Source organism: Buteo buteo, chromosome 3 (genome assembly GCF_964188355.1).
Source record: "Buteo buteo chromosome 3, bButBut1.hap1.1, whole genome shotgun sequence".
In the NCBI taxonomy this organism is placed as follows: Eukaryota; Metazoa; Chordata; class Aves; order Accipitriformes; family Accipitridae; genus Buteo; species Buteo buteo.
Window position 1 is genome coordinate 32,096,003 of NC_134173.1, and position 27,519 is coordinate 32,123,521.

The window sequence follows — 27,519 nt, forward strand, 5'->3', positions numbered from 1 at the left end:
ATGTCAGTACGTGTGAAGCACTTAATATTCGTAGGATCTTCTGAAAAGCCCATCTGCTATGCAAATTAATATCTAAGAGTAGTTTCTGAATGGGGATTCATAGAGGCATGGTTCAGAAAAACAATTAGCATATGTTTACCTTCCAGTGATTTCCGTATAGATTTTTACTTGAATACTTTATGCAATGAGGAATGATTTCCCAAGCTGAAGCTGTACACGTTACAACTAATAATATCGATATATTGTTTGCTTATTAATGTTCCTCCAACAAGTTCAATTCTCAGTGGTGGAAAATAGATTCATTTGTTTAATTATTCATGAAACGTGTCCTATGTGATTGTGTTATCCCCCACCCTGTGGGATGAGGTGACTTTTTTTCTCAGTTGCTTTCAGGAGCACGTGTCCCCACTGACTCTTTCTGTCCTGTCCCCTAGTGCACCTTGTGGACATCTGGAATGTGATAGAAGCCTTGCGGGAAAACGCACTGAACAACCTGGATCCCAACATCGAACTGAATGTGGCTCGCCTGGAGGCTGTGATTTCAACTATCTTCTACCAACTCAACAAACGGATGCCAACAACCCACCAGATCAATGTGGAGCAATCCATCAGCTTACTGCTCAACTTCTTGCTAGCAGCCTTTGATCCGTAAGTTTGCCTTTCTTAGCCATGTGTGCTTCCCTCCTCTCCTGACTGGTGAAAGGATTTTACTTGCTCCAGAAATATCTTTGGAAAACAATTGAACAAGCTAAATTGTGACCCAAATAATGAGCATGTGAATAGTGCTAACTAGGGAGAGAACCTAAATTAAGGACCTCTGCTTTCCTTTCTGTCGAGCCAAATTCAGCACAACTGTGTTTTCATCCAGTTACTCAGACTTGTTCCAGTTTATATCAAAGAAGAATTATCTACAGAAACAAATTTACATCCACTTCTAATTTGCCTTGTTATTTATTGACACACCAGTGGCTGACACCACTGCAATGCCTCTGCAGCAGTGCCATGGGTTAATAGCTCATTATTTTGAAAGAGCTCATTTTCCTGCAAGTTCTTGCAGCTGTAAGCAATTTTTTTTTCTGGCTCATGCCAGTGCAGCATGATTTTGAGACCATGACAGAAATAGGATAAAGACCTGGATGTGATGAAATTCCTGTTATTACTGCATGGGACCCGTATTACAAAAAGGACAAGTTTGAGACAGAGTGAGCCACTTACCTTAACGAGTATACTGCGTGTATGTGTTACAGTTTCTGAATATATAAGTCATCAACCTGTACTGCAATATTTGCAATCTTCATAACCGAATTTTTGGAGAACAGTGGTTAAGTCTGACAGATGCAGATGACCTATTGCCTCTTTATGGCTTATATTTTGAAAATTCACCAGCTGAAAACACTGGCCATGACACATTAAAATAAGGATGCTGCCGCTCTCCCTCTCCCTCTTCCCCGTCCTCTTGCTTGAGGGCCCCAGCGCCGGTGCTGGGTGTCATGGAGCACCTTGCAGAGCCAGACCAGCCAGTGGCTCAGTCGCCATGGCAACGGGGAGAAAAAGTAGATGTTCCACTCGACGAGGCTGCACTCAGCTTCCCCTCCGGCCCCTCCGAGGGGAAGAAAAAGAAGCCAATCTGTTGTGAAACCATAGCCTTCAGGAATAGTTTTCTCCCCTCGAGGGCAATAAAAGAAGGAACAGGCATTTTAATTTATACCATTGTGGCTGTGACAAGAACACTAAAGGATGATGAAAATGGCCAAACGCATGCATTGCTGCATGCCACAAGCAAACTGCTTCCTGGCTGGTAAACACAGGGAAAGACCCAGGACTGTGTAAGCAAGATCTGCAATAACATGCTTGTTTTGTAGCTCACTGTAAAGGGGTAAAGATCTCAGCTAGACATCAAGGCAGCAAAGTGGAGGAGAGGAATTAACTCCCCTGTAGGGAAACAGAATGTCCTTAAAGGGGTAAGGTTTTGCTTTCCCTGAAAACACCCCATGTGCTGTGGGTCCTGACCTGTTTCTGGGCTCCCACCAGGCCGTCCCTGGGGTGAGGAGGCTGTGAGCCTCACTCCATCCACCACTCAGCAAGTCAGTCTGCCGTGCTGCCTCCGAGCAGGGGGTGCACGGGATGCGCTTCCCAGAAGGACGGAGACACCCAGGAAGAGGCTCCCAGCTCTGGGGTCTGAGATGGGAACTGGCTGGCTATCACCCCATTTTAAATGCACCCAACGTCTGGGATGAGGTTCAGGTGCAATCTGAGATATCTAAGTTCAGGCTTCATGGAGATGTGTGTCAACTAGATCTCTCTCTGCTGTAATGGGAGTTTGGACACCTATCACAGATAGAGACATCCAAGTTAAGTATCTGATTCTCAAAATGCACCCTGCCCTTTAGTATGTAGGTAGTTCAGATTATTGAAGTTTTGGGTTGGGTGTTGGTTTAGCAACCACTGGTGGTCCAGATTTCCCTGCTTCTGGGAAATAGAGGGAGGGAGGTGGCTCTACATGTTACAGGGACGGTGTGAGAGTTGCTGGGGTCTAACCAGAGCTGATGTCTCTGCTTCCCCTGTTGCTCCCTTCCCTCCTGTCCCCTGCAGTGCAGCAGAAAGGTCCTTCTCTGCTGAAGGCTACAAGTTGGTAGAAGGAGGAGCAAGGTCTTTTCTTGTGGTCCCATGCTCAGAGGGAAGCAATGCATTGCATATAGGGGGAACAGGGGTGGAACTGTGAGATAGGATGAAGTCTTTTTCTCACTCTCCCCCAATTTATAGAAACTGGACAGTTAAACTAAATTGACTGCAGTCTTCTCTGACCGAAAAAAGGGGGTTTACTAGGTGCATGAATCATACTGACATCACGACAGTCACCCCTAAAATAATCCTGTTATCTTTGATCTGGGTTCACTCCTCTATTTCTTAGCTTTGTGTTTTAGGAAACAGTTGGCCTGCAGAAATGCTACCCAAGTTTCTAGGTGGCTACTGAGGAATTATATTTCATGTTTATTAATTAATGTTAATATGCTCACATTTGATTCTATGAATGCAGACAACAACGAAAAAAACCAAAACCCTAAAAAGCCCAGAACAGCTTTATGAGACCAAAACAGTAGTCCAAGACCAAATGGCTCTTCCGTATAAATGAGAAGGCTGTTCTAAGTGATCATGGATGTTTTTGGTGTTTGCAGCTATGCAGAGCAATGTCTGCTCCTGCTGTACTGGGAACGGGTCCAGAAAAGCTTGTGCGATTTCTCATGTCCCGTTTGAAATGCAAAGAATGAGAGTGGAGAAATGGAGTCCACAGCTTAACATATATGAAAGGACCACAAGGGACAAGTTAATGTGTGATTTAAAATCTAATAAGCCTACCACTGTCTCATTTATTTCTTTCTAGTTAATATATACTGCCCCACATGTACTGTGCTGGCTGAAGATCCTCCTCCAAGTTTTAAACAGAGCTGCTTCCTTCATTTATAGCCCACTGAAAACCTGGCAGATTTCTCTGCCCTCTGGCAGGGAGTATTTCCCTAGGCCTGCAATACAGATGTCTTCTCAGGAGCTAGAACCTGGCTAGCAAAACTTAAGAGGAACCACAGTGCACTGCTGTGGCATGTGGGCCAGCTTGCCCACTGCCTGTGCTGAACTTTCATCCCAGCTTTTTTGTGATTTTTTCATGGCCTTGGGGATTCATTAGGCCTACAGATAATTGTATGTCCCTGCTGCTTAATCCTGAAGGGAGGAAAAAGTGGAGAAAAATTATAGTGTATAAGATTTCACGTGACGCTGAGTGTGATGCTCCTTCATGCTAAGCCAAAACTAAACTGCGACCTTATAAAACTGCAAATCAACAAAATCAACACTCACAAACAGAAATGCTGCTCCAGTTAATTTGCCATTAGTCTGTGAAAGTCAGCATCTTGTGGTAGAAGACCCCAACAGACCAAAATCAGTGAGCAGAATGAGGTGGTGAGACTTTAAAAAATATGGACAAAAACATGCCTGATTTGTGTTTTTAACTGCATGTTAAAATTGGGCAATAGCTTTTGCTTCAGGGTCTAAGGTGATTAACTGGCTTTATGAAATAATAGCATACTTCCTTCGCCGGCACGCAAGTACTATATAAAAAGATGACAAGTTCAAACCCCTCTGAAAAATTCATCCCAGTCTGGCGTCAAAGCCTAGGCAGCTAGGTGGAATGTTAGCCTCATTCAATCGAGCTGTTCCCAAAAAGACTCTTTTTAAACAGACTGTAAAATATTCTGTGCTAATCATCTTCAGCACTGACTCAGTATTGCAATACAGCTACTCCTGCTGCAAAGTTTAAGTGACAAGAAAATAGCTGATTTTTCTCTGTCCCTTGACATACCTGTCCTGTGAATGGAGCTGTGAGCACTGGGCTATGAAACAGACCCAATCTGGCTGGAGGGGCTTGACTTCTACGAAGAAAAGAGGACATATTCATGCCCTTTTTTAATAAAATGCAATTTGAATCATACTGAGTTTGATACATAAAGATGTTCAGTGTCTGTTTTGGAAGTATCACTTCTTGCTCATCCATCTATTCAGAGCTGTAAAGTGTTTAACTCCCGCTCTTCTCCACCTTTGCTAATCACTGAAAACCATAGAGGCCAGCTAGCTTTTATGAAGGAAGTCCAGCAAAAGAGTGCATTTCAGAGATTTGGTCGTTATGCATTTTGCTCTCCTAAATGAAAGAATTTTGCTTGATTCCAATAAAATTTCCTCTCTGAAACCTGTTTGTGAAAATGGGAATTTGTAATTACAGCCTCTGACATTTCAGAATTGGCTGCCCTGTGGGCAGTAGGAGGCCCACAAGTAACTGAAGAAATTTCATTACTTGTGGAAAAGATAACTTAAAGCATTGGGGGAGCACCACTTCATACCTAGTTAATGAGAAAAATTGTATTTTCTCAATGTCCATTTCATGGGACACATTTGCTATTTCTAAAGATGTGATGTTATTTCTTTATAGCTTTCCCCACCATATGGCTGTCTCAGTATGAGTATTGCTAGAGATCCTGACAAATGTCAGTGTCATCCATTTGGTACCGCTCTCCTTGCTGACCTGAAAGGCAAATTCAGGCCCTGGAGCTGGACTTAGCCTTCCTTGCCTGGTCTGTGGATTTTGTCAGGCAGTCCGTGGGGCTTCCTTGCTCTGCGGAGATGCTGTCTGTCTCTGCAGCCACGCATTTGAAGAGGAAACCTTCCGCTCTGCTCTGGTGTCTAAAAGCATGTGTTATTTTTTACCCTTTTGTTCTCCAAGCAGCAGAAGATAACCTTAAGCCCTGGCCATCATTCTCTTCCCTAAGTACTCCATCCTGTGTTGTTGCTAAGTGCATATCAGCTTCAAGGTTTGCTGTTGCCACCATTTATGCATCTAGTGCTTTTCTATAGGGATCTGAAGAGTAACCTCAGTAAGAGAGGTGCTATACAAAATCAAAATATTTTCCGTCCTCTCCTATTTCCACTAGTAAAATTTATATCTCTTTGCATTAACCAGCCTAAAGCTTCTTTCAGGGAGCACTGACTTCAACAGAGATCTTCAGGCTGCTGTGAGCTACTGCTTCAGCATTTGCATTTACGCAGCAAACACTGTGAGGCCCTAGTGCTGCCAGTCAAGGGCATCTGTATGTAGTGCTTAGACATAGCCTAGGGCGCTTCTAGATCCAAATGATATTGGCAAGTCTTAGGCCCCATTATCCTGTCGGTTCATCAGTCATATATATTAATATATGCATGTGTGTATAAGTATGCACACACACACACACATATATATTTGGAAGGCGAATTGAATTTACACTGGCTCTAGTGATGCTTTTATGAATACAAATGACTGATAGAAAATACAGTGTCAAAACTAATCAACTCAAATGGAGAGATTGAAGAGATAAATGAAATCTTTTCTTTTTCTGTTCCTCTGTTCCATAACCATTTGAGTATGGGAAAAGCTGATGGCTCTGGGGTGGAAAGCTGAAGGCGAGTTTATATGTGTCTGCCATTCAAGAATATAATCCTATTAGTAAATGTAACTAAACCTACTGGGAAAAATAATCTAAATCTGAAGCACTTCCACATAGGCTTTATTTTTTCCTCTGATTCTTCCACTGCTTCTTAATAACACCATTGCTTCCACTTAGCATTTATTTTTCTTAACAACACGTTTAAAGGCAGGTGAAAACCTCCTGATGAAACAGTGCAGAAAAACTCCCAAAGGTCTAAAGGGTAGCACGCACAAGAAGAATACAAAATGACCAAATCCTCAGCCATAGCAGTGCTAGGTGGTGGTTTACACAAATTAGAATCCAGTCAACGAAGGACTGAAATACAGAAGACTGGAAATTCCTATACTCTGATTTTAATCTTATGAAACCAGTCAAAGAGGACACAATGTAATGAAAAAAAAAAAAAGTACACAAAAGCTAGCATTAAAGAACATAGTAAAGATTAATTTCTTAACTATTGAAGTAGTGAACTTATTTCTTTTTGTCTGTATCTCCAGTTGATTTTCTGCCAAAAAGTATAATTTTAAATGAGTGTAAAGAATATTTAGAATTACTACTTAGAATCATGTGTTATACTGATGTAGAACTAAATCCAATTCACCGAACTTTAAAGATTATTAGCTAGCCAAACTTAGGGAACTGACTCATTTTCTAAAGTCTAAGTGACTTAATAAACATAGCAGTGAGGCATGTAGTGTGCTTTAGTGTACTGATATGAGTATACCATTCATATCTACTATGTATGTATACGTTATTGTATTAGTCTGGTTTGGGGTTAACAAAGAGAGAGACACAGTCACAGGCTCTGTGTCTTTCCAGAATCAGTTTATCTTTTAGTTCCGATCAGACACAATTTTCTTCATTAGAATTATGAGTGACGATCAACAGAGTAATTTCAGAAATATTGATGAAGAGCTAAATTTCTATATATTGCTGTTGCCAGTGCAGTTCGACTATCTTATGTAAGACATAATTACATATATTTTAACAGGAAATCTCTTAAAACCTAATGTTCCCTGATAAAGAGTGAAGGTCACAGAAACTCCACTTCCAAAAAATGATGCAAAACTTTGTTATCTGGTCCCATCATTAGCCCTATCAGTAGAATTTAGAAGGAGACATGGATGCCATTTTGTTAAGGTCACAAATATTGGCTGACTGTCTCTTTTTTAAAGCATGATGACAATGTGTTCTCACTGATGTCATTAAACAGGCATATGGGAAGTGATTAAGTAATGCTGAGGAGTTTGGATGACAGATAGAAGTTGCTCCAGTGCAACTGTGGACTCACTGCCTTATAGTAAGACTCTGAGAATTCCAAGAAAAACAAATTTCACCGTTTGGATGCCAAAAAAATGAACATTAAAAAGCAGATGAACTTATGAGAGCATGTTCACCTTCATCTTTGGAAAGGGACTGGACATTACAGCATTTTTGTTCTGCCATTCCTGTCAACACTGGACTTAGTTTTGCCTAAACTGGGGGAATAGGTCTTATAGGAGCTAAGAGTGCCTTGCAGTGTGTGAAGTCATGTATTACTCATGCAGCTCAAATATACAAGGTTTCTATAATGGCAGGTAATCACTGGGGACCACCACGACTAGAGGGAGAATGAGGATAGCAAGAGGAGCAATAAAGTTAAGCCATTGCATGCTTCAGGGCGGTTGAAGGAAGAGTTGGCAACGTGTTAAAGGTGAACACAGCATCCTGAGAGTGCAGTATATGATCTGATCCTTCCAGGGAGAAAAAAGAGTCTTTTATTTTTACCTGAAAGTGACTGGGTTTACAGAAAACACTGTCTTCTTGCCCCAAGGCATACTCCTATATGCATTTGGGGTTTAACAGCATTATGCATTTTAAGTTGAAAATAGAGACCCCGGCATAGCCTCAACTTGAACAAACCAGGGACAAGACTCTTCTACATATCACAACAAATGTCCTTTGCTCATTCTGGATGCAGGTATATTCCCCACTTTTCAGCAAAGTCCCTCTTAATGGTTCGTGGGGGTCAGGTGTATAATTTAAAAGGCAGTTGTCAGGACTTGTTAACAGATACAATAGGCAGCTTGTGGAATCATGCAAGCCCTTTCTGCTTTTTCACTTTTGTTCCCAGTGTTGATTTTTGCACTTATTTGCAATCTTTTAGGGCTGGAAGATACACAGTGCACTTAGGGTAGGGAGACCATGAGTGTGCTAGGTGCTTTCCAGTGGTACTGTAGCATAAATAGCAGTCATAATCATCACCTTAGTGTATAATGAGATAAACAGTTTAACACTGAGCTTCATATACGTAATAAATCTGTTCTGAGATCTTTACAGAACAGTGTACTGACGTGTGTTCCCACAAAACAAACTTCAATTTTAAAGGTCTTATTTCTTTGTATGTCAATCCACATAGAGTGTGCATTATAGTATGTCATGTCAATGATATACATTTTAAGTGGAAAGAGGTCCATGTTATAAAATGTACATATAAAATAAGTCTACTTTCTACTTTTGAACAGGGAAGGACATGGTAAAATTTCCGTTTTTGCTGTCAAAATGGCCTTGGCAACTCTTTGTGGAGGAAAGATCATGGACAAATTAAGATGTAAGTCTTTTGGGTGACATTTTTTACCTGTTAATCATTGTTGTACTTGGAGAGATAACAGTACAGGCAGGAAAAGAGGGAATTAGGATAAGTTACAGTTTCATGGCTGGGTTTGGGCTTTGCACTATATATGTATCTCCAAGTAAATCCTGCTAAATGTTTGGCTGAACTTCACACCGGACTTTATATTTTTGAAGCCAAATTGCATATATTGAGGTTCTGATTGGTGGATTATTTTTTTTTTCTTTGGGATGACTGAATTCAAAGTACAGGTAAGTGCCTCAACTGTTCAACAACATGAAGCATCATTTAGCAATTTCTTCAGACTTTTTTTTAATAACATCTCTCTCATTTTACACTTAGAAGTACAATATATTTATGCACTATTTATATTTCTTCCATAGGGCACATACTAATTCCATCTGTTTTGGAGAACAGATTCTCATTTCACAGGATTTATTCCCAGTTCCCCAATAGCCAAGGCATAGTTTACTTGCAGCTGCAATGAAAGACTTCCTGGTTAGTGCTATGATGTCCATAGCTCAGATCCAGAACACCATTTTCCAGACTTTTTGACCAAAGGATTAAAGTCAACCTTCAGTTTCCTCTGAGCCTTTTACCACAGCCAGAGAAAATTGAGTTTACAAATTGTTGATTAGAGAGGTAGAAATCCTAGGTGCTAATTTAGTCTTCCAGATTTGATGCCATTTTTTAATATATTATTTCTATGTAGAAACTCAAATACAGACTGAACTTAGATTATAAATTGAACACTGTTTGTTCCCGAGGCTGCTTTAAGAATAGGAGCAGGGTCCATCCAGTGGAAGGCTGGAGTACGATGCTGATTTTCCGGGTCAGTAGTCCCAGGGTCCTGTTGTCAAAATTTCCCTTCCAGGTTCCTGGAAATGAAGCAGCTGACGTGACAGCCTGAAAAATTATAAATGTTCCTTAGTCTATGATCCCATGCTAAGCTTAGGATAATTTTAAACAAGGGGAAAAGTAAAGGCTGAGAAATATGAATCTCTGCAGTAATAAAACTGCTATATTTTTATACATGAACAAAAAAAGAAAAAAAATGGAGAAGAGTGAAAAGCAATGCATTTGAAAGACCTTCAGTGCTTTGTATGTCCAAAACAATAGTAACTGACTTAATGAACTCATTGTCAAGATTTAGATTTGACTTGGTAAGCTGGCAGTAGGCAAGAAGCTGATGTTGCGTATCTTGTCAAATTAGATCCTTCTTATCTGATTAAATTACTGCCTCATGCCATGCATCAGACTTTGCTTTAAAAAATGACCACACACAATAAAAAAAAAGCAGGAATATTTTAATATCAAAATCAGCTACTTTTTAATACGTAAATCATTCACTGTGTTTTCTGTTGAGAGGGGTTATAATTAAAGATGCAGTAATAGTGGAGGTTTCCATAAGCGGAACATGTATTTAGCACTTCTGGTTCAAATCAGATGATACTGAATTCAGAGCAAATCCGCAGCTCTCACTGAAGTTGCTGTGTCCTTTTCTTGTCTTTTCCCCCTCAGATATTTTCTCAATGATTTCCGATTCCAGTGGAGTGATGGTTTATGGCAGATATGACATGTTTCTGCGGGAGGTTCTCAAGCTGCCCACGGCTGTCTTCGAAGGGCCTTCATTTGGTTATACTGAGCAGTCAGCAAAATCCTGCTTCTCGCAACAGGTAAATGAAGAGTGAGCATCCTAGACACAGGATCTCAATCATGCCTCTGAGCAGGACAAGACTTTCTTCCTTTCTTAGACATAAGTGCATATTCGCCCAGGAAATGCATGGCTGGCTGGAGGGGAGGTCCACTTTGCTAATTTCTGGCATGTAGGTTAGGTGCCTTCAATAGGAAGCTAGTCTCTATAGGTTCCCCATATAACCACGGAGGAGGGAGGGGCTTAGTGAAAAAGCAGGATCAGAGCAGGATCTTAACTTACATGTTCCTAAATTAGGGAGCCTGAGGAGACTAACTTCCTAATTTAAGCACCTAAGTTAGATACTTACATTTAGGTGATACAAATACCCCAAGACGTGCAATCCTCCATTCCAGTTAGTTGTTGTTGCTATAAGCATATATGAGACTTTACCATCTCCATATGAAGCTCAACTCCCACTGAAAAATCAAACTACATGTTTTCCTAGGGGTGGTGTACATACATGAGAAGTTTATGAGTGAGAAGAAAATTGCTTTAAACCTTTATTGAAAATGGGAGTCAGTAGGTATTGGAAAATCTGTATTCTCTTACAGATGTCATCATTGAGATAGGGTCAGGAAAGCAATAAATTTATCCTGAAGAAAATATGAGATTTTTCTACAGCTCACCAGACTGTAGATGCCCTGAGTACAGTACATTGGCTGCAGCTAATACCTAGCACTTCAAAAGATCCCATAATTGGGGCTGGTTGTCCACTTCTCCAATGGAGAAAGAGAGGATTCCTCTGGCTCTTGCCACACATCACACTGTATAATTCCATAAATATGAAGTAAGAGAAGATGCTGAAACTGGGAAAATGTTAGAAATAAAGTGGTATTTTCCTTCTCTTTATCCTTCCATTCACTAACTGAATACTGTTGAACAAATAAGTTGAATGGAGCAGGAATAGTGTCATTTTCATGCAAAATAGAGTCTCATGTTTTGTTTTCCCTGTTTTATCATTAATCAATAGGCACTCCAGTCAACTGAAAAGCATTGTTGAAATTCATTTATTGAATCATCTCGCAAATAATCTTAAATGGTTATGTTTGCATATGTGAAACTAGTCTTGTTTCACAGCGGAAGACTTAAGACAGCACTTCATCTTATGTTGAAGAATTTACATAGTGAAGTGACTTTTGGTAGTTCTGTGTTAAAATAATAAAAGTGCTCTTGCATGGCAACAGAGCATTCAAGCTGTGCATGTTGGACATGCTGTTATTAAAGATGGAAAAAGCAATTTCTTTTCTTGAAAAAATGTCATTCAGGCCTCATTTTCTATCAAAGCAGCCATCAGAAATGGCACTTCCATTGTCATTGCATCCAAATGAGTGGACCAGATGATATACTAAGGTATCTTAAGAAACAAAGTCTCCAAACAGGCATTAGATGGTTTAGTTCACAATCTCCACTTAAAGATAACGAGAGTTAGGTCTCTGACTGATGTAGGTACACAGCAGATTTACAAAGCTGCTGTTTTACATCTGTAGGCAGCCAAGTACTCTTGTAAACCTAGTCTAATATTTCACTTAAATTCACTTTATGTAATTCTCATTGCATCCTAACTAGGGATGAACCAGAGTTTTGAAATGAGACACAAAACAACATATCCCTATGACACTACAATAAATGATATTTACAGTCTTAGTCACACCATAGGTCATTGTTTCACTCTCTCATATTGCTCTTAGCATTATCAAAAGTTGATACCATGGGATAAGTTTGGCACTCTGTTGTTCTCAGTATGGATCACTTTTGCTTACCAGAAGCCTTTCAGTCCCCTGATAAATAGATACCTCAATTTCAGGGAGAGAAAAAATTCTGGGAATGGTCTTCTGCTCACAGCGTCAAATCCATTTCAGTTTGCAACTGAAAGGATTTTTCCTGTTGCAGAAATGTTTTATTATTCCCCATTGTACTTGTTTACTTGATCAAACTGTGTATTTTCCTCCATCTGTGAACCACTGCTAGATTGAATGGCTATTGAAAATAGAAACAAGTGTTTCCTCATCAGCAAATTTATGGAACAGAAGTGCCAGAGCAAGTGACTTCTTAATGTTTCAGAATACAAATCTCTGGCTCAAAAAGGAGTTTTATCGGCACCACTTTCCCCCTTAAGTAGAATTAATGTGGTGTTATAGTGTATTTGTATTGAAAAGTGTTGTTATTATTATAAAACACACTTCTTATTTCTCTTTTTTTATTGCAAACTAAAAAGATAGACACTAACTTCATTTTCTTAGCACTTGGCTAAGTGTTATTCCACAAACCTAGACTCCATCTGCATGTAGTGTATATTTAGAAACAGCTTTCAGTTTCAACTTTCCCAGCAGCTGAAAAAAAACTGCAGGAGAAAAATATGCCTTTTAAAATGTATGGAAATTGCTTTGTTGGTGTCCTTTTAAGGGACATTGCTCTCTCTAATCCATAAAATCAGTGACCACCAGAGGAGTTCAGCCATAAAGCTGTCAGTGAAGCTAAGTTGCTTTATTTGGTGCAAATCGGTTTTTAAATTATAGCTGCATTCAAAGCCCACTGCATTGTGGAAGAGCTGTTCTTGTCTCCCCATCGACTTGCTTGTTTAGACCGGTTGCATGTTTGCTGCCAACTTACCTGCCTTCAGGAGCAGAGGGAAGTCTTAAGGCTACTCAGCTCTGCAGTATGGGGCACTGGAGGACCCTTCTTCTCCTAGACTTTGCTCTGCCTTTTCTTCCTCTGTTCTCAGTTCTGGTGCAGACAGCACAGACATTTGCTGGCAGCATTGGTCAGCAAAGCCATGCCAAATATCCCCAGCAGATCTCCAAAAGAAAGATCCTTTTCTGTGAGCTGATATAAGCATAGGATGCTTTTTTGGGAAGTGGTTATCCACTCTCCATGGGTGGGAAGGTCATTCATACAACAAGCAGGTGGTAGCTGTTTGATTGGACTTTCATACTGCAGGTATTGTGGGAAAAGATAGTATTTCAGGGAGATTTAGAGCTCATATTCTGGCTATTTCTGTTCATTAAAAATCAAGACCATTTTCACAACTAGCCTGAAGTATTTTCTCTTCTAGGAACAAATATCTTTATATATTTCCCAACATCTTTCAATATTTCAGCCCTGAGACTGTTACAGAGTGAGGTGATTTCCATCGATCACTCAGCGTAAAACAGAAATAATGATTTTCTTTACATCTGGTGGCAATTGTATATAAATGCAGCACAGACACTCCATCTGGAAATCTCAGCTCTTAAAAGCATTCCATAACACACGGAGATGATACATGTCACTGCATAGCTGCTGTTTTGCTTCCTCATTGGGTAACCACAGTTCTTTAGCAAGTTAAAGCAGTAGCTTATGCTATCAGATATGAAAATTTAGCAATCCCTTTGGATATGGGGATGCTACTTAAATATGTATGCCTATAAATTATATCTGCACACATTCTCAACAGGGCTCAATATTTTTGCATCTTAATTTTATTTTAAAGGAAGGCTCAGTTGCTGATTTCTTAAGGATTCTCTCTCCTTGACCACCCAGTAGTTGTGCACTTTAGTACACACTATGCGTAGCCAGTATACAATGTAGGAAAGAGCAAGTATTTATGGTGGAGATATATCAGGTTGAAATATCACCTATACGTCTGAAAAAACAAATAAACTAAGATTTGTGATGACTTTTTCCTGACACCTAAGAAACTTAAGGCCCTAGATTACGTTTTTAAAATCAACAGGGATATTTTAGAGTTTAAATCTCTTTGAAAGATAAAGGGGCATAGATCTTTAAGTGCTTACAGCTGTGGGGAGTTTAGGAACAGTTGCAGTCCCTGAGTGTATGCAAACACAACATCCCACAGTCAGAGCTCACCCATAACTAGTTGCCATCACTCAACAGACAAGCATAGTTTCTTAAATTACAGTAACACAATTGCCTGTGATGGTCTGTCCTTACCTATATTTGTCTTGAAATTATACTCCCTTGTCATTTTTTTCTTTCATTTTCTTTGTTGAGTACCATCAGTCATTCTCTGCAGTGACTTTTCATGTGAAAATTGGTAATACCTAGTGGTACCCTACATGCACTTGTACTCATTATGGGGTATGTACCTCAGAACGCATGAAAACATGAAGAGTTGAATGCCGACCATATTCACAGAGCATCTTCAGGCAATGACTTTAGAAGAGAGTCTTGAAGTGAGTGGGAGCTAGGTGTCTCCAACCCAGCCTTGTGAAAAGGACTGCTAGTCATCAGTAGTACACATTGTAACTACTAAAAATAGTCCGGAAAAGCTTTGCTAGTATCACTTGTTCTTTTCAGTAAACCAGGGCTACAAGCAAACAGTGTCTGAAACTTGTTCCCAAGTGTTTCTGTAAGGACAAGATAAAATCATTTTGATATGTCTAATTACTGATTCTTTGTGCATGTTTGTTTGCTTGTTTGAGCAGAAAAAAGTCACATTAAACACTTTCTTGGATACTCTCATGTCTGATCCCCCACCACAGTGTCTAGTGTGGTTACCACTTCTGCATCGACTGGCAAATGTTGAAAATGGTAAGTAAGAGCTGCTGCCAAAAAAACAGTTACAAGAGTAAACTTCTGTGTGATGATTTTCTCACTCTCTAGATGGTTTTGTAGGAGATACTGTACTGGGTTCATTGACTCCACGTGCTATTTTTACAGTTACTGGTAAAATATTTAGAAAATTCTGTTGGTCATTCAGCCAGGAACGTGGCTTAATTTTTGCTATGCTCAGGAAATTATCCTGATCACATCCGCTCCTCCTGTGCTCTGGATGAGCAAAGAGCGATAGGACTTGATCCATTCACACACTTACATTTGGTAAACTATCAAGACCACAACTTTTATTAGCTATGACATATGGCAGTAGAGAAGGAACAGCTTGGCAGTTTCTGTTCATGCAATATTCTTGACAGGGCATGTCCAGTGCAGTGCATAATACCAGCCAAAAGGTCCTCTTACGAAGGATCTCCTCCGAAGCCTACACTGCCAGACAATATACTCCAAAAAGGAAGTTCCAGATTCATCCTTACCTTTTGCTTGTGTGAAAGATGAGGATTTAACTGTGAGATGCCTCTTTCAGCTCAAGGGTTGTCTTTCCCCAGAATGAGTAGATCACAGATTTTAAGACAGAAAGGGACCATGAAGATCAACTCATTAGATGCACAGTGCATGTCACGTTTCCCTGGACAGTAACATGAAGGCTTCCTCAGCCTCCCAACTTCTTGACCACCTGGGGAAAAGTTCACAGACTCACAGATGTAGTCCTCCAGCCAAACTCTTCATATATTGTTTCTGTAGAAGGTGCTGCCACACTGAAAGTACAGGGGCAGAACTACAAGGCTTGTGCATCTCATCTCACTGTGTGCACCACCAAATTGCAGACCACAAACTCTGTACAGTTCCTCATGTAGTTCTGGAGGTGTTCCCCAGCTCCAATGAAGCTGACTTCTGCTGTTCAGAAGGACCAGCACTGACAATATTAAATAGAAAAAAAAACCATGAGACAAGAATTGCCTTTTTACTGTCTTATTTATCTTGGTGTACTTGTTCCTACTGTGGCATTTCTTGCTCATGATCATCAGGAGGCAATGATCCTGACAGTCATTATTCCAACACTTTAAATTTAGAAAAAAGAAGATTTAAAAATGGAGGAAGTTTATACAAAAATTTAAAATATTAATTTAGCAAGATAAATAGATTTTTTGTAAACAATTTTCCAGCCCAGTACTTTGCCTCAGAGTTTGGTGTGTAAGGGGCTTGTTGAATATTCCTGTGTTGTTGCTACCTTGAAAGTTTATCTCTAGCATAATGGAAGCTTTGGGATGCTGCAGGGAAAAAGAAGTGGCAGGAACAGGAGGAAGAAAACATCATATATACTCATCCTGTTAGGCAATAAAAGTATTTATACCATTTTTCTGACAAGAAAGTGGGGCTGGTGGAAGGGGAGGTGTGCAGCCATTTTTTGCTGATGAAAGAAGGGGGGGAGGAGGTTGTACATATTCTTGTACTAAATAAATCTCTCTTCCACTGAAAAGCACCAAGGTAGGTAAGGTGATGTTCCCAAGTCCTTCCTGGCTACAGAGCCACCCCACCTTCCTCAAACTCTTGTCATCCATCCCTGTCCCTCACCAGCTTCACACTCCTAGAGAACTAACCCTTCCTGCTGCGAAATTCTGGCAAGGAATTCAAGCCCTGACACACTCAGCGCTGATCTGAATCCTCCCAGACTGAACCTTATGACAGAAGAGCAGAAGGTGCCTGGGAACAAGGAGATGTTCAGTACCCCGTGGTAAATTGGGTACATGCTGTAGTGAGGAGAGAGAGGAACAGAAATAGCACTATTGCCAGGAAGGGGCTTCAAAATGTCTTGATCGGTGCCTTAGTGTGCTCAGTGACTTGCATCCTCATTACTGCCTGCTTCTGAGTTGAATAGAGAACAGGACCACATGGGTCCCTTCAGTAGCTGGCTTTCCAAATCTGGGCATCCAAAGCTAAGTGTTCAACTCCATATATAGGTACCTAAATGACACCAGTTGTACAGATGAGACAGCAGTAATTAAGAGACAAGGACATGCCTAAGTACACTTTTGTGCTTCCAGTAATCAGACAGCTGAGTTTGACTTTTCCTCCAAGGCACATCGCTTTAGCTCCTCACAGCACAGCAAAACATTCCGCTTCCCCAAGTAACACAGCTGAAGGGTGCAGTGGATTTCCCCACATACGAATTTCCTCTGTCATGTGTTCTGTTAGACAGGGAACACATTTTTTGCTGCTGTGAGCAGGAGGTGCAGACATCAGCTCAGAAGTGATGAAGGGTTTGGTGCCCAGCATAGGGAGCGTTGCCTGTGGCTCAGCACAGGTTGGTGGGCGGCTGCTCGAGTGTTCATGGGTCAAAGCTGTAGGCAGCATCCAACGCTGCAGATCACTAGAAACAAAGAAGGGGCTCGCCCTTCAGCTCAGGGCTTTGTCTATAAACTTTTGCAGGGGGTATTCTCTGCTTCGGTTTATGGCTCGGTGTTTCTCTCTCCTGCACAGTCTTCCACCCGGTTGAGTGTTCCTACTGCCACAGCGAGAGCATGATGGGGTTTCGCTACCGCTGCCAGCAGTGTCACAATTACCAGCTCTGTCAGGACTGCTTCTGGAGGGGCCATGCCAGCGGTTCCCACAGCAACCAGCACCAAATGAAAGAGTACACGTCATGGGTAAGGGAAGGCTCGCGCCTCACTGCAGACTGCGTTGCCCTCCAGCCGGCGGAGAAACCCCTGGCTGCAGCTCCAGGCAGCCGTCCGGCACAGGGAGGCTGGGAGCCGGGCAGCCAGTTTGGATCGGTGACCCCGTCAGGGAGGCTCCGGCCTTGGGAGCCCTCGGGAGAACGTGGAGGTGGGAATGGTCTTTTCTGGGTGAGGATCTGGGGCGCCTGTGACGGTGCGTGCCGCAGGGAGGGCAGCGCAGGAGGGGCTGGCAGCAGGGCACCAGGCTCACGGCAGCTTCTCCCATTCCCACAGGACTCACGGTAAAATCATCATTAGCTTGCTCTGTTTGGCTACGTGTAAATGAAATGACGAATGCTTAACGCTCATTCATCAATGTTTTCAGTTGAGTGGCTGCAGCATATGCGTAGCATTTGGGATGGTCCTGGCACTGTAGATTTGAGCGTGGTCACAGGCTTAGATCCACAGTAGTGTTTACTGTAGAGAAAAGCACACTTCAGTCTTTTTGTTGTTAAACAAAATAATTCAATGCTTTTTCTCAGCTGAAAGAGAAGTATCAACAGCTACGTTAACCTTCCCTGAAGGGCATCAGACCTGGGGGCTAAGCTCTCCATGGACTGGAGCAAAGCTCCAACAAGCCCTTGGTCATGGAGCATCCCAATCCTTCAGGGCTCAAATCCAGAGACCAGCAGAAAAATCCTAACTAATCTCAAATATTACAAAAGTATATTGTTACCAAAAAAAAAGAAAATTATGCATGTAGCAACAACTCATGTTTTTGTAGTACTTTGAGTGTATTTTGGGCAAAGTTCTGAAGCTTAACACTTTTTAAATGAATGTTTTTCTGTTGATGGAGCCAGCAAGGGTTAAATTTGATGTGGTTTGCTCTGTATGCCAGTCACACAGGCCCTGCACTGCATCCCAGCAGATCTGGGTCTGTAATTGTTTTTGTGGATCCTAATTGCTGCTTGTTGCATAGACACAAATGGCTTGAGTTCAGTCTCTGAATAGGAGAGTGCCCACTACATAGCTGTGACTCCATGCCTAACAGCAATTTGTGCTATAAAATCATTTTTTGCTGTAGCCAGGGAGCTGTAATTATAGGTACGAAGTAATTGGAAAACTTAAGATTTCTGCTCAGCAGAAGACAAAAACGTGATTACATGCCTAGTGGTTTCAAATGTTTCCTTGTCAGAAACAAATGTTTTGCTTCAAGTTTGAAATTGCCTTTCTGTAGCTCATTAGCATTTGTTCAAACCTGGTTAGCATTCTCCATAATGCATCCATATCAAGCTCCACATGTGGATTAAAGGTGTTCATGGATGCAGTGGAACTCAACTGTTCTCAATTCAGAGTGAAATCACATTTATAATGAAAGAGAAAAAGCCTGAACTTTACGTATTTAGGTTGGATTTCTGTAATAGAAATATTTCATTATTGTCTTGATTACAGTCGTAAGTCGATGCAGGATGTGTGTGCACAAATACAACACTACTTCCATTAAGTTCCAAAAATATTTTAAAATTTCAGCCTGTAGAGCTGTTTTGCGGGGAGGAGACAGTGTAAGGATCACTACCCCTGTTTTACTGGCAGAGAAACTGAATCACAGAGAGGTGGGTTGGATGCCCTGAGAATCTCTCACGCAGCCTAAAAGACACCCTAGATCTCCGAGCCCTTCCTTAGAAAAGTGTTCAACTGCAAAGATCGTCCAAACAAAACTAGAAAGCAGGAAATACTGGGGTTTTTTAGACTCACTGATGGGACTTCAGGGTGAAAAGCATGCTTCTGGTGCAGAGCCTCCCCATCTTTTGGTGACAGTGACAGTACATCAGCCTCTTCTGGCATGCTGTTGCCATGGTGGGGCAAGTCTCACCATGCACATCTCAAATTTCCCGTTCCCCGGTGTGGCAGGGGCTGCGGTGGCCACGGGAGGTGGAAAAGGAGCTTTATAACAGTAGCGAAATAGTACAAGGTGCTGGAGCTGAGGAGGGAAATACTAGCAAGGGGAAAGAATATGGCGGCCTTGTGCCTGGCCCACAACTAGGAGGGAAGTGGTGTCCCGTACAGTGTATCTGTATGGACAGGCATACACAGACGTGTTCTGCTTGCACTCCCAAGATGGTGAGGTACAAGCCAGCTCCAGTCCAGGCGACACTAACTTTGTGCTGTCCTTCGTTCAATACTACCCGAGTGCAGCATTGCAAAGAAGCCATGGCAACTGCATCTGTCCATATAGATATACCCCCCAGCCTACTCTTAAAGGCCCCTGAAGGTAAGAGTAATCTTTCCTCCAAACTGAGCAGTCTTTGCCTTACCAGACTCTCGGAGTGGGAGGGGGGCAAGGGAGATGTCAGTCATAGGTATGTAAGCTGTAGAGCTGCCTGTTGTTTTGTGCTTCCTATAGCAGAAAGAGTATGCACCTTACTTGTCCAGATTACCTCTACCTTCCTTGTTCCTCCCAGAAATCACCTGCTAAGAAGCTAACTAATGCACTTAGCAAGTCTTTAAGCTGTGCTTCCAGCCGTGAACCTTTGCACCCAATGTTCCCTGACCAGCCTGAAAAACCTCTAAACCTGGCTCATATTGTGTAAGTATCTGTGTGCTGTAGAGAAAGTAAGCTTTGTCGTAGGAGTTGCTTACACTGAGTGTAGATACTATGGCTCTGAACAAAACGAGAGGCAGCTGTGGCGTATCAAGTTCAATGCATCACAAGTGCAAATTTGCTGGTAGGGTTATTTGGTATAAAAATGTTCTGGTGTGAGTTCACTTGAAAAGTCAGTGGGATATGTACATGTAACCAAATACTGGGATGTGATGTTGGTATGTCCCCATTCTCCTCAAGAGCTACCTGTGCGACTCATTAGAGTTTCAGCACTTTGAGATGTATTAATGTTGAGAACGTTAGTTTTGTCATCTAGAGACTCAGCTTCAGTGTCTCACGGGTATGTCTTGACACAAGGCACCAGAGAAAAATGAAGTCTGACCAATTTTGTTGAAATCAGTGTCAGAGTTCTCGCTGGCTTTAGTGGAGCTGTGGCTTCACCCAGCCCTGAAGAGTTACATGAGTCTGCATGAGAAGTGTGTCTTTAAATTGCCAAGTCAATTGAAAAGACTCTATTATCTTTATATTTTTGTATTTTATATATAAAAATTATTATTTGGTATAGAAGTTTGTGTCACTACTTTTTTTCTACAGGAGTCAAGAAACTCAAAGCAGGAAGAAAATGTATTTGTGCAGGGTGGGGAAATTATCACTTTGGATTTTTTTTTTTCTAAAGTGTCTCCACCATGCATAGTGGCAGTTGCTCAGATTTTCTTATTTATCAGTTTGTTTTACCTTTGCTTCCTGGGTCCTTAAAAAAAAAGTTAAATTTTCCATAGAATTCAGGAAAAATCAAGACATTGGTTGGAAGAAAGTTACAAAGAAATTAACATGAAAAAAATATTCAAAAAATACTGTCTTTAAAGTATTTCTCTTATTCTGATATATTTCTTAAGAAAATATCTTAACCATTTTCCCAGGGGACCTGTCTGAAGCATTTCAGGCAGCAGCCATCAAAATTGTATTTGCATGCTGCATATCTGTATTACTGGCTGCTGGAACTTTTCTGGTCTGTAATTATTATACAGACTTATTTTTGTCAGTACTGAATGTGTGTAGCATCTTTAAGGGCGAGTGCATGCTGGCCAATGTGGGCCGTGTGACACCTGGAAAGTGTGTCTGACCTACCTGACATTTTAAGGGTAAATCATGCTGATGGTCCTCCTCATGTGGTTACAGCAGAACTTTTTCGAGGTGTAAAAGAGCACTCTGCTCTTGAGACACAAGGTATCTCTGACAGATACGTGTGATAAATCCCTGTTATGCTTGACTATCAGTTAAAACCCCTGCACCTCTTTATGGAGGTATGACAGGAGGATGTTGTTCTTTGGAAAAAATCATCCAGAATTGGATCTGCTGAGCTACCCCACTGCCATGCCTGGTATAAAAGCCTGGCTCTGCTGGCAAGTCAGTGGTAATTTCACAGGGCAGATTTTGGCCATTCTTAAGAGAAATGGAAAGAGGCAAGGAGCATGAAACTGAGAGAAGCCTCTGTTCCCTGTTGGCTGGAGGCCCTTGAAGGCCTGGGGCTATGTTAGGAGATAACGGTAGTGAAAACTGGGCTAGTGCGAATGGATTAAATGCATTTAGGCAAGGCAAGGGGAAGGTACCTTAATTGAGTAGGATCTGTTCCAAATCTTTGCTGTGAACTTAACACCTTCCCTTCTTCCTAACTATATAGACATAATTTAGAGTGATTGGATGTGAGAACAAACCACCATCTATTTTGTTTTATGATAGAGTTTCTCTTTATTCATAGATTGAAGGCAATATAACTTGGCAATATAATATTAGCTATAATGATACATGAGTGAAAAACCTGTAAGTTGTGGAGGTAGCATGATCTATAGCATAGTTCACATAAATTAACTGAAGGGAGAGATATGCTACAGTACCTCATTGAGAATATCTTCTCGCTGATGTGATTTTTATTTTTAAACATAACGGAAGTTGAGAGAAACAGCTCTGGGCAGGAATCCAGGCAAAAAGGGTTTTATATGTGCATTAAATGGAAGAATTTTGGCAACAAAACAGTATCCTTTTCTTAGCTTCTAGCTTAAATGGGGACAAGTACTCTCTGCATTACTATATAGCCTTTCCTTTTCAACAATCTTGCACCTTTGAGTGGTACCAGACAGAAAGACTGCATGGGTTTTTTTGTTTTACTGGTGCCACACAACATTTTCAGTTAAGCAAGAAACACATCTAAGGCTCATCTAGAGAAGTAGTTATTAAGGTGTCATTAACCTGATGGAGGAACTCCCCCCACCGACAGAGGGGTCATTTTTCCTTTCTATACATAAAATTGGCAACAAAAACCAAACACCAGACTGCAGAGATGACAAATGGCGTTGGACAGTGCATCATGGAGGTATTTTTCAAATGCATTCTGCACTGGTCTGACTTCGTTTCCATCTAAGCCTGTGGGAGCATTGTTTTTTAGATCAGTGTGAAGAAGTTAGACCAGCATGGAGCACTTTTTGGAAAATTCCTCTTATTTAATTTGGTTTATTACTGTGGGTATGTGTTATGCCATAACGTGCATTTATTACATAGCATATTTCAATAGTATTAAGTGTTTTTTGCCTCCTTGAGGAAAGTTGATTGAGTATCATCAGCTCACTTTTATCAGAAAGCTTAATCACACATTTCCAGAAGTTTAGAAATAACCTCAGAAAGATATGCATTTATAGTCAATAGCTGAGTTTTCCTCATAAAGTCTGCTGTTCTTGTCTTACCACATCACACAAGCTGAACCAAAGGAATGTGACAATGGGCTTCAGCCTTTAAGAAACTCGTCTTGGAAAAGCTCGGATTAGTTTAATATAGTTTCCTTCATAGGAGAATTGACAAACTAATGCTAGTCACAAAACTTAAGCAAAGCCTTGGAGTTTATAGACGTTTGTACACAATAGTAACTCTGCATATGTAAACAGATCAATGACTTTTTATGCATAGAGGCTCTCATGCTTCTTGCAGAATCAGGGTCGTAAGAAATGGAGTATGTCCAATGCACTACTTAGACCACATACCTATTAAACTGACAATTTAATTAATGATCTCTTTTCCATTTCATTTTGGCTGCAAAAGAGATACTTGGTGAGTATTTTTCTTCTTTAGTACACTTACGGGAGGAAGAAGTTTGGAAAAAAATGCGATAATCTCATTATTACCAATCCTTAACTTTATATCAGAGTCCAGAGCCAAATAAATAATTGTCTTTGAGTACAGAGACAGTGAAAGGAAAGAGCTCTTTTGGGGCTTAGAAGCTTTCTCTTCCACCCCTATTTTGAGATAAAGCTTAGGCAAGACATTAACCTGAAGTGTGTATGTGGTGAACTGCTGAAGTAAGTGGCTGCCACATACCCGCTTCCTACTGCATCAGCAGAGGTAGACTGGGTGCAAGACAAAGCTCTGCCAAGGGAGTACTCCTCCTGCCTCCTCCTCTAGGACAGTGTTGAGAACCAGCCTCTCCTCTCTTCTCCTCCGCTGTTTAGGATTCCACAGCCCAGGGCTGGACCCATCTTTCAGAAACCCCAGCCTGTGCCCAATTAGTTTTGGAATGTGTCCGCTGCCCAGTGATTGCATTGAGAAAAGGAAAAATGCAGTAGTCACATGTAGTTGGTGTGAACTATTTCTCCTATGTCAATTACCAGTTTACAATTCCCAGGCAACAAAATACCAGTTGCTTACCCATTAAATAAAATTAGTTTCTAAGTATTCTCTTGAAGTTTATTTTCAAATCTCTGTATTTCAAGACTCATAGCACAATCACCTTTCCAGTGGATTGGCTCTGATCATGACTTCACCCAGGCTCTTCCTAGCTTTGATGAAGTCCATGAAAAATAATATTAAGCACTTCTCCATAAGTACATATAGCACAAAGTGCTGCTTCTCAAATTCATGACTGACCAGAACTGGAGTTTTTCCCGTGGGTCTGAAGATGCAGGGTGAGGCTAAAACTGTATTTTCATATAAATAAATAACATGCCAAATCCTACTCCTCTCTACTCCCAGTTTTAAACTACTTAAAATTGATGTGGTATTGTCAGGCTGAGAAATCCATTTGGACTTGTCAGAGACCACACATTTATGCTTGTCTTCTAACAGTTAGAAAATAAGGAAGAAAACATATAGTAATAGTTCATTTCTGTGCAGAACTGGCTTTCTTAATTTATTGCAAATGGTTTGGATGATCAGTTGTCTTGCACAATTGGAGACCAGTGAATATTTTGCAGATGGCTACTATATTTTGATTTGCACATCTGCAGAATTCAGAAAGCAAGACAGATCTTTCACAGAGCTTAAAAGGGATATTATCCAACTTGAAATCTAGGCAATTTGAAGTGTGAATTATATGGCTTCAGGTTCTGCTCATATCTGATTGAAAACCCTGTGATTTTAATAACATTTTTTAGTTTTTCCAGAGTGTCTATGTCTTGTGCTCTATATTGCATAAGAAGTCCATTAAGAAGTGGAAATTTCTCCTTAATGGATACAGAAGAAAAAATTATACATAAAATATTTTTTAAGAGTAGACAATAAAAGAAAGCAGAGGAAATATTCCTCTTCATTTCATTTTTAGTAAGAGCAGGAAATAAAGAATGTAATAATAAAGCCATCATTATCAATGGGTCCTCTTAAACTAGATACTTATTTTAAATTTTGATTTGGGGGGTTGATACACCAGTTGAAAAGCTTTGCAGTTAAACCAGTTTAGTACTACGTGTAGTTTATGGCCTGCTGAGGGGTATGAGTACACTGCAGTCACTATGTGGATATGGTAGCATGGAGCGTAGGGCCAGGGATAACCTCATGAAAAGATGTGTAATTTATTGGCAATTACCCCCTGCAGACCTCCGTGCTGCCACAGCAAACCTGCTACCAGTGCTCAGCCTAGCTGGTTGAAAGCAGTGACTGCACTGTGGACTGCAGGCTCTGGAAAGAAAAAATGGCATAGCAGTGGTTTTGCCAAAGGAGGAAAAAGAATCAAGCAAGTTGCTTAAAACTCACCTCAGCCCACGCAAAAGCATTATTTCTTTCCAGGCCTAAGTAACAGAGTGTTTTTATCAACTTCTGGTTAAAAACACAGCGTCTTTAATTTGGAATTATTGCTACTTAAAGCAAAAGGTGCTAGTAGTCATGTTACTTTAACAAGCTCGTTTAATTCTCTGTAAATACTGTTGCTGATGAGTTTTCTTTTGTGCAAAATTAACACAACTGGGTATTTTGCCGCCTTCTAGGCCCCCCAGACCAGTAACCAGCATGAACGACACACTCTTCTCCCACTCTGTTCCCTCAGGAAGTCCTTTTGCAAACAGAAGGTGAGTTCTTATCCTAATTTATGTTAAAGCATATGTGAGAGTGGTGGAGGTTTCAATTTTCAATTCTCCCCAGAAAAAAACAAACCCAAAATAAAATTAACACATGTGAGCAGAGAAATGTCTTGTTTATTTTGGACTGATACTGAGATATCTGGATGGAGAGCTGGAGTTAGGGCACCCCAAGCACCTCACAACAGAGCACAGAACTTTGGTTCTCATTTGAACCATTATGTCCCACTAAATGTGCTCACATGCAGCCTAGGCATCCTCCCATAGGGGCTGAAAATGGGGTGTTGGTGAGAAGCCATTTCATAGCAGCGCTGTGGGAACAGGAACTGGGACATGCCGTTGCTTACTGGGAATGCCTGCATCATACTACAAGATATGATACGAACAAAGAGAAAATGTTTTCATACTTGCAAGATATAGCAAGACATCCTTACTCCTGTTAAACCATTCAGACTTTCATTAAAGGCTACAAGAGAGAAGGAGTAGTCTTGGAATATGGTGACCCTTCAGCAAACAAACCGGAGAAGATGTGTCAGAAACATTAATCCCAAAGAAAGGTGCTTGCAGCTGACTATATACAGTTTGGCTCAGTATTTTGGCTCATACAGGCAAAATATGCATGTAGCATTTGGTAGTTGTCTCACCCAATCTATGTAAGCCTACCAATGCATATAGATGAGAAGGTGGCAGAAAAATAACTTCCTGCTGTACTGGGGAAGATGAGCAATATGTCTTCCTTGAGTGCATTTTATTGCTTGGTTCCTGCTGTATGTGTCAGTGCTTCAGCGTTCCCAAATAACCAAACGCAATCTCGGGGTATGCATGGCTACGCATTTTAACACCAAAACCAAACCCCCAGTGTACCACACTGCAATCTCACAATAAAGATAGTTTCCTACTACTTTGATTTATGAACTTGGTTACCAGGAGCTATGAACTGTAAACTCTCAGTGTTACCTTAGTGCAAGTAGCTGCTGTGATGGAGATGCTTTTTGCAAGCCAGTCCCAAAGCAGCCCCCAAGACCAGATCCACTGCCTATGCAGACAGTGAGACTGCAACTGCAAATTCATTTCTTGTTGTTGGAAAATATGGGATTTTATGTGCAAGGCAGGATAATCTATTTGTGGCCTCTCCGGGACAGGTCATTAAGAGCAATGCTCTTTAAGAGTGTAGCTGTTCCTTCTGTTTATCCCCAGGCAGTCCCTGTGCTCATTCAACAGCAGTATGCCTTGCCATTTAGGCCAGGGACCTGCAGTAATAATCACAGCACTATCTATTGTGCTGCTTGTTTTTCTTTACATGTGAAAAATTCCTGATTATTTTACTTCTGTGTTCTTTAGTAATGCAACTGACTGTCTTTAATTATCAGGATTAAATGTATGTGATTCCTGAGCCATTAGAATTCCTTTTCTCCTAGAGGAAAAACTCCTTGATGGAGAATCCCCTGAAGGCAGGAGACAATAAACCCATCCCAACCATAGGTACCCAGACTTCCTTATAAGTGGATAGTACAACATCCTTATACAGCAAAAAGTTTCCATGATGCAGCAGTCAGTTCTGGCTTTTTTTACAGTTAACAGTACCCTGATATGTAAAGCAATTACATTGCTTGTATATTAAAAGTTTTGTAAATTTTGTTTCATTGATGTAGCAGGTTTTTAAGTGATTGACAGCTTATTCTCATTATTTTTATTTTTATCTCATATAAATTTAATTTGCATTTTTTTATTAGAAAGAAGAAACACCCTACAGACTGTTAAGTCAGTATCCTTGCTAACTGGTTGCAAATTGCGTTTATTGTAATGAACCGACTCTGAACACACTGCTCTCTGTGTATACTTTTTGGGCTATTAACAAGGTTTCATTGTTTGAATCATTCAGGTTACTTGGGGGTGTACATGCAGCCAGTCCTGTGGCTGATGAGCATTCTCTTATAAAGCTGTATGTAAATCAGCTTCACAACAATTCACGGTCAGTATGAGAGCACTAACCCACTAATCACCGTAGTTCTGTAGCTCATGCACTAAATCATTAGAGATTCTGCTAAACTACTAAAG

General features: G+C 40.8%; 1 protein-coding gene across 21 annotated transcripts in view; it reads left to right on the forward strand.

Annotated features, from left to right (window-relative positions):
- Positions 1-27,519, forward strand: part of DTNA (dystrobrevin alpha) — a 231,552-nt gene that overhangs the window by 159,041 nt on the left and 44,992 nt on the right. For 13 of the 21 annotated variants that reach the window (XM_075023237.1, XM_075023235.1, XM_075023236.1 and 10 more), the window contains 8 exons: positions 435-648; positions 8,513-8,598; positions 10,141-10,295; positions 14,740-14,845; positions 17,351-17,517; positions 19,989-20,113; positions 25,372-25,452; positions 27,344-27,433. In XM_075023237.1, coding sequence (XP_074879338.1) covers positions 435-648; positions 8,513-8,598; positions 10,141-10,295; positions 14,740-14,845; positions 17,351-17,517; positions 19,989-20,113; positions 25,372-25,452; positions 27,344-27,433 — 1,024 coding nt within the window. The remainder of the gene's footprint in view (positions 1-434; positions 649-8,512; positions 8,599-10,140; positions 10,296-14,739; positions 14,846-17,350; positions 17,518-19,988; positions 20,114-25,371; positions 25,453-27,343; positions 27,434-27,519) is intronic. The other 8 variants (XM_075023241.1, XM_075023242.1, XM_075023243.1 and 5 more) reach the window with 1 other exon arrangement.